At 36.6% G+C, this 9,026-nt stretch overlaps 1 protein-coding gene across 1 annotated transcript; it reads left to right on the top strand.

Moving 5' to 3' along the window:
* Positions 1-675: 675 nt before the first annotated feature.
* Positions 676-8,371, top strand: LOC120067118 (protein BOBBER 1). Its single transcript, XM_039018540.1, has 6 exons — positions 676-1,173; positions 2,232-2,404; positions 2,486-2,534; positions 2,750-2,916; positions 7,855-7,938; positions 8,032-8,371. Exons 1-6 carry the CDS (start codon positions 750-752, stop codon positions 8,068-8,070), a joined length of 936 nt encoding a protein of 311 aa, XP_038874468.1. The 5' UTR covers positions 676-749; the 3' UTR covers positions 8,071-8,371.
* Positions 8,372-9,026: the final 655 nt, after the last annotated feature.

The following is a 9,026-nucleotide window of genomic DNA, read 5'->3' as shown; positions in this document are numbered from 1 at the left end:
AATCAGCTCTTAAGGGAGCAATCTCTTTACTCATCCCTACTTCGGGAAAGGAGTGAATTTCATCTTGTGTAATGAGTTCCCAGCTCCCAGATCAGACAAGTCCCTAATTGAGTTGGCAATCTGGCCACTCTCACCCATACTAATCAAAGGACCGCCCTCAAAGGTAGGAGTTCCCAAAACACTCAAGATTGAGGTCGTGTCACCTATGGTCGTTTAGGTGAGATGTAAGTCTCTAGTATCAACGGTCTCGTGGTCCGGTCTTATATAAACTCTTTGTATATCACACCTCCGCTCGCACGTCTCCACATGAATGGTCAAGATCTACCATCTGTAGTAGTTTACAACACTTGCAAACCTCTACGAAGCGGGTCGTATATATTAAAAAAAAAATAGAGGTCGAGTGTTGAAAATTCAACCATCGACATATTAAAAAAATAATTATATTTTTGTAAATAGTTTCAAAACAACAATATTTTTATAAATTGTTTTTAAAATTACAATATTATTTTAATTTTCCCTTGTAACTCGATATGGATATCTACATTTTTAAATCTTAATTAATGGTTTTTTTTCCTTTTCCTTTTCTTTGATTGTTATTTTTGTAAATGTGGAGCTTCTAGAACTTCTAGCGCATTCCCTACCATTTACGTCCTTATAAATAGGCGTCAGAAAGTTGATTCTTAAACCCTCGTTACTCTGAACCGATCTTTTTCCAGCGACTTCAGCAATTCCGCCTGCTTCTGCACGCGATGGCGATTATCTCCGAGTACGAAGAGAAGGAAGAAATCTCAAAGCCAAAGAAGCCTTCCTCCTCCTCCTCTCCATCATCTTCTTCATCGGCTAAGCCTTCTCAGTTCAATGCCAACTTTGACCCTTCAAATCCTCTAGGGTTTTTGGAGAAGGTCTTCGATTTTCTTGCCAATGAGACCGATTTTCTCTCCAGGGATAGAGTCGAGAAGGACATTGAGACGGTTGTGCGGAGAGCTGTGGAGAAGAGAAAGAAGCATGAGGAGTCATTTGAACTTAAAGGAAAGGCTGAGAAGAGGATTAAGGAGGAGGTGAGGAGTATCAAGCAGGAGGTGAAGGCCGTGGCATCACCGCCGGAAGAGAAATTGGATGTGAAGTTGGAGGAGAACACCGAGGAGGAGAAGAAAGAGGCGAATGGGCCAAGAGGTGAGTATTCCTCTTCCTCCACTTGTTTGTTCTTTATTTTGTCAATTTGTTTTTTGTGTTGGATTGGCTTTATTGATGTCGTACCATGTAGACGAGGTAAAGGAAGGGAGATCATTGACTAATTAAAATGATTGTCTGTTCTTAAACCTCGGCCAGTCAAGTATGGCTAGATTTAATTGCCAATGTTGCAGTCAACTGGCAAGTTTTAGCTATTTAGTGAAGAAAATTGCATTGGTGATATAGCATCAGTGGCAGCAGTTCTAATAATTCTTAGTTCGAACTGTCAATGGTTTTAGTTTGTAGTTAGCCGGTTGTCTACTTGGCTAGTGGGGTGTAGGTGAAACATAAAAAACATTCCTTCAGGTTCTCCGAGATTCCTTCCTTTTTCATGCTTGGTTGCATCACACTCACTCAATCTCGNTATATTAATTCTGGATTCTGCTCCTAATGCAAAATCATTTTTGTCCCTATTCTTGAGGTACTTTTAGCTTCAGTTCCTTCAGCTTAGTATGTTTCTTTGAGCTCACAATTTGGCCTTTTCAGTTCAATGGGGCCTTGAGTTCACAAGTCGCGACTGACTTTGAAGTTAGAAGTGAAATATTTGGGACACTATTCTATTCTAGCCATATCACGAGTTAGAAGTTATGTCAATTTTTGGAAGTATAAGTTTTGTATGTTTTCAATGTCAATTAAATGGTACGAAATTGATTTTTATGGAATATATATGTGTGTGTGTGTTCGTGGAAACCAATTGTCAGATGAGAAAACGTATATGGACAATATGACTGCTGATGTGGCGTTTGTATTTTTATTCTTTTGGGTTGAGCATGATAATATATCTTCACGCAGTTTGATAGTTTGTCTTTTCTTCTCATAATGTATCTGCAAAAGGTGTAGAATTCCTCTGGAATTTAGAACTCAGTATGAGGCTTGCCCTATCAAATTTATGAAATAATTTTTTTTTGTTTTGCGAGTTCAACTGCCTGACTGACCTTATATTTTGTTTCTAAACTGAATGTCATCTTAACTCTGTTTCTTACTTCTAATGGCATTTGCAGCTCCCAACAGAGGTAATGGCCTTGATATGGACAACTACTCTTGGACACAGTCCCTCCAAGAAGTCAATGTTAATGTACCTGTACCCAAAGGAACTAAGGCCAGGTTTGTGGTTTGTGAGATCAAGAAGAATCGTCTCAAAGTTGGACTAAAGGGTCAACCACCAGTGATAGATGTATGTTTGTGTGCAGCATCTTGTTTGCATAGAGTGTTATCTTTTATTTTTAATTTCTGAATTATTGGCACTTGCTTGCAGGGAGAGCTTTGTCATATTGTCAAGCCAGATGACTGTTATTGGAGCATAGGTATTTCTGAAGTTTTGTTTGCAAAGAAATGTGAATAATGTTAAATTCTCTTTTTAGATATGGCTTATTTTGGTGCTGCTCAAGTCTTTGGGAGTTGATAGCATAAATGAGAAGGGAGATGCATAAAGTTAATTGAAAGCAGTTTTTTGTATTCACTTGGGTATTAAATTTTTGCATTTATTAGTTGTTCATGTTTATGTTAATACTTGCTGCAGAGGATGAGAGCATCATTTCTATTCTTTTGACCAAGCACAACCAAATGGAGTGGTGGAAATATTTAGTGAAAGGTGATCCTGAGATTGATACTCAGAAAGTTGAACCTGAGAACAGCAAACTATCTGATTTAGATCCAGAAACACGACAAACGGTTGAAAAGATGATGGTACGAATTTTGATCGTCTATTTTCTATCTACTGCACTGCATGTATGGTTTTGTTATATAAAGGTTGCCCTCCTCTATGTATATTTATGTGCTGTGTTTCTTATTCTTTGCATAACAAGTCTTATTAACATGTGCATTAACATGCACAAAAAAAGACACATTCTCAGTTGATGTGGGAGGGGATAATTCATGAAGCACTTTTCCTTGCATAAATGAAAGGTTACAAACATTGTTTGTGCACTTCTGTTGGTTCTTATAAAACAATGTAAAAATCTACAAACCCAATCATATTAGTATAGCAAAAAAAAAAAAAAAAAAAAAAAAATCCAATTAAATGTAAACCACGTTGGGAGTATAGTCACAACATGTTTCTCATCAATGTTAATTTCTTTAGAAGTATGGTGTCAAAAAGAACTTGAAGTCCTCACCAAAAGGATTAGGATGCATAGCATTTTACCAAGTCCACAACCTCCCAATATAACACTTTTTTTCAAAATTCTCTGATTACTTCATACCAAATCTCATATGATTATGTTAATATCATTTAACCCATTGCAAATTTTATTCTCTTCCCCATCTTGAAGGAATGTGAAACCTCAAGTATGTTATGACTAAGTCGTGGATCTTATAAGTGGCTTTGTGATAGAAACCAAATATATTGAAATATATAAGATAATGATATTACTAGTAAACCACGAAGTAGTCCAAGGCACTTAGAACCTCCTCACCTAAGAAGCATGGACACGGACACGGCGATACATTGCGGATATGCTATTTTTTAAATTATTTTTTTACAACATATGTAAATTTAACATAAAATACTAAATGTCTTTCACTAAAAAAAAAATATAAATGTCAACGGTCAGTTTAATTAACCAAAACCATTATAGTTTGTAGATGTACAAATCAACAAAATACATTGTCCAACATTCAACATAACAAAGCTCCCAATAGAAAATGAAAGGAAATGGAAAGTAATTTTCCATACAAAAAGTAAAAACTAAAGGCTAATAAAACTATCCTCTCAAATCTCAATAACACCTTCATCCTTATCACCACAATCCTCTATAGTAATTTCAGCCTCCAACTCTAGATCATCCAAAGATAAATTAGCAACTCTAAGCATGTTGCCATCTTCAAAAGAATCAAAAGCATCTCCAACAATATCCCATGACTTGGTCTCTCCTTTTGAATATTTTGGAGTTCTTTTGGACAAAAGCCGAAGGTTACTGTGGATAAATACCAATTCTTCTGCACGTTGAGGCGTCATTTTGTTTCTCTTGATCGAGTTAATAAAAGGATGTGCTCCAATCTATTTCACAACATGGATGATGGTTGCTCAAAAATTGTAAAGGCAATCTTTTGAAGCATTGGTGCATAGACACCATGAGTTGTCCACTAACTTGTAGGATCTATAGTGTACCTCTCAGATATGGAATCATAATCAGAAAAATTTCCTTTTTTATAGAAAATTTAGCAAATTCTACATTTACTTTTGCACGATCCACATGGTTACTAAAATATCCGGCACTTCATTCTCTCCTTAGTTAGTTCTGCATCTTGATGTGGAGTGGGAGCCAGGGTCTTTTGTAAGTCATTCTTCACTATAGTACTTAGACTAATTCAATACCTTGGATTCAATGAATATGCTAAACAATGAAGTGGAGTACTATTCTTGTTCCAATGATCAATGAGAATGTTATACACCACATCATAGAAAGAAGAGAATTCACTTGGTCGTAGTCCTTCGTGTTTATATATCACTGTCTTCACCTTTTCACCTTTTCAAGTATTGTATCTCACACATCATACACTAAATGTAAACAAGGACTGTTTGCAATCACAAGCTCTAATCATATCCTATATAGGTGAAGTGAATGACAAAATATAATTAATTTTGTCCCATCATATGTCGTCGAATACCAACTCTTTTACGTGCCTTGCCTTCACCATGTCATCTTCTCTTTAACTTGCCCATTCATCACTGATGACCATAGCTTGTAAGCCGCCTTTAATAAGCTTAAACCTCTTAAGCATAATGATAACAGATGCAAAGCGTGTTTCAGCTACTGAAAGCAATTTAAGAGGCACAAATTTATTAAACATAGCTAGCCTCATGGAATGATTCATGATAAAATTTTTCACTACCATGATGTTCCCAGCAATATCAGAAATCCAACTGCACTTTCCATAAACAAGCTGATTATTTTCAACATTCTTGGCACCATATATGTTTTTCAAGGCAAGATTTAGTGTGAACTACACATGGTGTCCATATAATCGTTGGAAATTATGATTCGATAATTTATCCAGCATCTTTGCAATTGGGAGCATTATCTGTTATCACTCGAACAATATCCTCATGACTAACTTCATTAATCACTTTCTTCGTTAAATTTGCAATGAAGTACTTATCCTTGGTTTCACCTGACCTTAGAAACATTGGTTTGCCATCAGAAATAGCCATGAAGTTAATTAGTGGCCTCCTTTGTGAATCACTCCATCCGTCACTCACAATACTTACTCCTTTTTTTCCTCCATTCACCTTTAATAGGTACTAATAATCTTTCAACTTTTTGGAATAGACTGGTCCTCAACATATATTATATTCGGGAGGCACATATCCCGACAACGGATTGTTTGCAGCGTAAGTAAAGGCCCCTATAAAATGTGGATTCTTTGCTAAATGAAACGGCAAGCCCGTAGAATAAAACATCTGAGCAATAAGTGCATCCAATTGGTCTCGCGATGTCTTGTTGAATGATTTTTCTATTGCACTACCCTTTCTTTTCTTGTTATCTAAGTCAAAGTTGGGAGAATTACTCACATTCACTTTACCAATTGATATGACTCAAGGTGAACTTGATCTAGGTGGCAAAGGAACATTTTTTGGGTCCTTTCTTTCCCGTTGAATTTTTGCCTCATCTTCTAATTTTTGCATATCTGCTATATCTTTGGGAGTGACCTTTAGGCATGACCCAATTCCTTGACCATTAATCTTCAACAAAAGAGCTCTAACTCTTGTATATGAGCTCTTTTTTGTGACATGACAAAAGTTGCATTGCCATGAAAAATTTCCACCTCCATCACTCAACTTTTGAATCCTAGTCACGTATTGCCATAATGGCTTTGAATCATCTTACTGTAGATGGCATCCTAACATTTTGTGAAGAAAAATATAAAATAAAATATTTGATTACTCCAAGTCCAAATGGCAGTGGGTAAAGGAAAAAAAACATTTGATTTGAAACAGTGGGTAAAACGTAAAAATAACATTTAAAAATAATAAAATAAAATAACATTTAAAAATAATAAAATAAAATTAAAAAACATTTGATTACTTACTGATAAGGGCACGAGCAGTGAAAGGAGAAGAATTATAAAACAATAATGTATAAAATAGAAATATAAATAATAATATATCAAATAGAAATTATGAAATATAAAATAATAATATATCAAATATCATACTTGAAGAAGTGAACTGGAGCAGTAGCACGAGTGTTGAGCAGCATCCATCACGTTGAGCAACCAGCAGCGGCCGATGAGCACGGAACGGCGACAATCAGGTGGCGCCGGCGGCATCTTCTGCTCCGGTGGCGGTGAAAATAGACCAGACATGGGTGACGTTTGGGCTGCTGTCTGGTTTCCGTGAGATGCACAAGGAGGGAGTTGGAAAGTTTTATTATATTTAGTTCATTTTCTTGTGTTCTTTAAAAATTTGGGCCCATTTTGAAACCATTTCCTCAATTTTTATGTTCAGGATCTACACCGTGTCCCGACGTGTCCAAAATTTTAAAAAAAAGGACACGCAAATTCACGTGTCGGACATGTGTCACCAGTGTGTCTGGACGAATCCGTGTCCGACCGGTGTCCGACTTTGATACCACCTCTAATATGAAGTGTCCGTGCTTCATAGCTCCTCACAGCTAGGATACACCACCTCAGCTAGCTTTATCTGTTCCAGACTCCACTTTTTATAACAAATGATATAAATACTTTTCCCAACTGATTACTGTTATTCCCTCAATATCCAACAATATCCCTACTTCTATCCCATCAGTATTCCATCACTTTGGAAACTATAATAGTACGTCTAGCAGTGTTTTTGAAGCACAATCATCCTCTTACTATTATCCCCAACCCTGTGTCGTAATGGCATAAGGAACCAATTTCTCCACCATATCTCCTACACCTTTTAAGCTATAGTTGTAGCCTTGATGTTGTTTATACCAAGGCCCCCCTGAAGGTTGAAATGTAGGCAGTGACTTTCTCCAAACTCACTAAATGTTCACGACTCCAAATCAAGTCCCTCAATAAATTCCTCAAGACTTTCTCAATGGATGAGCCTGCCCTGATTTTTAGATATAGTGGGATATTGGTAAAGGATTGGTCATGTGAGAGTCAATCTTCCTCCAAAGAGGGAGTTTTTTTTTCCCCTTTCTTGACAGCTCCTAGACACCCTTATCAATCAGAAGAAGCCGTGACCCAACTATCAGATACTGTTAAATTCCCTAGAGAAGGATATTCATACTCTCTTTTGATTGTTTTGACATTATGATGAAAGGGTTGAAATTTTCTCAATCTTAACTATGCTCCATTTCAACATTGGAGTTAATCTCCCTCTTCAATTCATGTTTACGAAGGGAAATTATATTTTATGATTGATCTGTCAATCACAGCAGAGACACATCTCAAAATTACCGTGTTCTTGGCATCCACAACTTCCAATAAATCTAGACTCGTGCCTAATTGTGCTCTCTGGTCTCTTGTCATTCAATAAGTTTTTAAAGTTTGTTCTTTGGTGGCATATCCTTACCCATTGGTTGATGGGTGCAGTGCAGTCACACCTGTTGCTATATGATAATATCTAAATATATTTTATAATAAGTTGATGATCAATTCATTTTCCTTCATTGATTTGGAAATTTTTTACAGTTTGATCAAAGGCAGAAATCTATGGGACTCCCAACCAGTGATGAGATGCAGAAGCAAGAGATTCTTAAGAAGTTCATGTCCGAGGTGATTATTTAGAGCTGCATGCGTATGTTTATTTTTGGTTTTATAATAACCTATTGTTTCTCTTACTGAACGTCTGAAATTGGTCCCGTGCAGCATCCGGAGATGGACTTTTCAAGGGCAAAGATATCATAGATGGACATGCCTGATTCCATGACGTATAGATAAGAGAATCCAAAGAAGAAAAAAACCAAAACATTTATAGTTTAGTTTTTGTTCAGGGCTGGAAAGTTTTATGTTTTTTTAGGGAGTTTTGAATTATCGTGTCGGTTCTTTAGTACTAGGGAAAATGAGGGCCTTTACTAGGTATGAGAATGGTAGTGTGAACATATTCTCATTGATTTATGAAACATGATTTTGGTATGATGTGTATGGAATTTTCATCCTCTTATTTTTCATGATAATTTAAATGGGCTTTTCTCTGATGATCGGCCAAGACTCCTCCATGTTGGATACGAGTGGGGCTTATGGGTTCATTTCAATTCAGGGAACAATAGCAAAAACCAAGTTGATCTATGTCAATGATATTTAGAAAATTGAAGAACATACATGATTTGGTTGATTGTTTGGAGAGTTTGGTAATTCCAATCCAGCGATTAAATATTTTATTACATTCTTAGCTCTACGAAGAAAAACTACGGTAATATTTGGTTTAGTTCTATGAAGAAAAACTATGGTAATATTTGGTCGACTGGGATTTTCTTTTTTCCATGTTTTTTTACCTCTAGGTGGGAGAAGAAAAAACCAAACTTCTAAAATGAGACCATGAAAGGGATTTCTGAACCAGGTACGTGGTGCTCCTTTTTAATAATTGAATTTACATTTTAATCTCCCCTCCATTCAGGTTGTTTGTCTTCTAGAAAACATGCCGACAGGTGTCAACGGGTGCCCTGGTATGGTATTTGGGTTCTTCTTCATTTCTTTTTCCAAGAAAAGGTAGAAGGGCCTACAACCCTTTGTGGCTATCTGTGTGATAGCCCCACAAGCTCTCTCAATGAAACGATTCTCTTTCTCTCTGACTAGTTAAAAAGGACTCTACTTTGAGAAACCTGTGCCCGGGGGGGACCTCTAATCCTCCTCCCATGTCTGAG

The sequence above is a fragment of the Benincasa hispida genome, chromosome 12 (assembly GCF_009727055.1).
Source record: "Benincasa hispida cultivar B227 chromosome 12, ASM972705v1, whole genome shotgun sequence".
Taxonomy (NCBI): domain Eukaryota; kingdom Viridiplantae; phylum Streptophyta; class Magnoliopsida; order Cucurbitales; family Cucurbitaceae; genus Benincasa; species Benincasa hispida.
Note: the sequence above shows the minus strand (reverse complement) of the source record. Positions and strands in the feature narration are given on the sequence as shown.

Coding starts and splice junctions, on each gene's coding strand:
- LOC120067118 (XM_039018540.1), top strand. CDS start 750: ATGGCGATTATCTCCGAGTACGAAGAGAAGGAAGAAATCTCAAAGCCA. Junction 2,535..2,749: donor TGACTGTTATTGGAGCATAG/GTATTTCTGAAG, acceptor TACTTGCTGCAG/AGGATGAGAGCATCATTTCT. Junction 2,917..7,854: donor AAACGGTTGAAAAGATGATG/GTACGAATTTTG, acceptor AATTTTTTACAG/TTTGATCAAAGGCAGAAATC.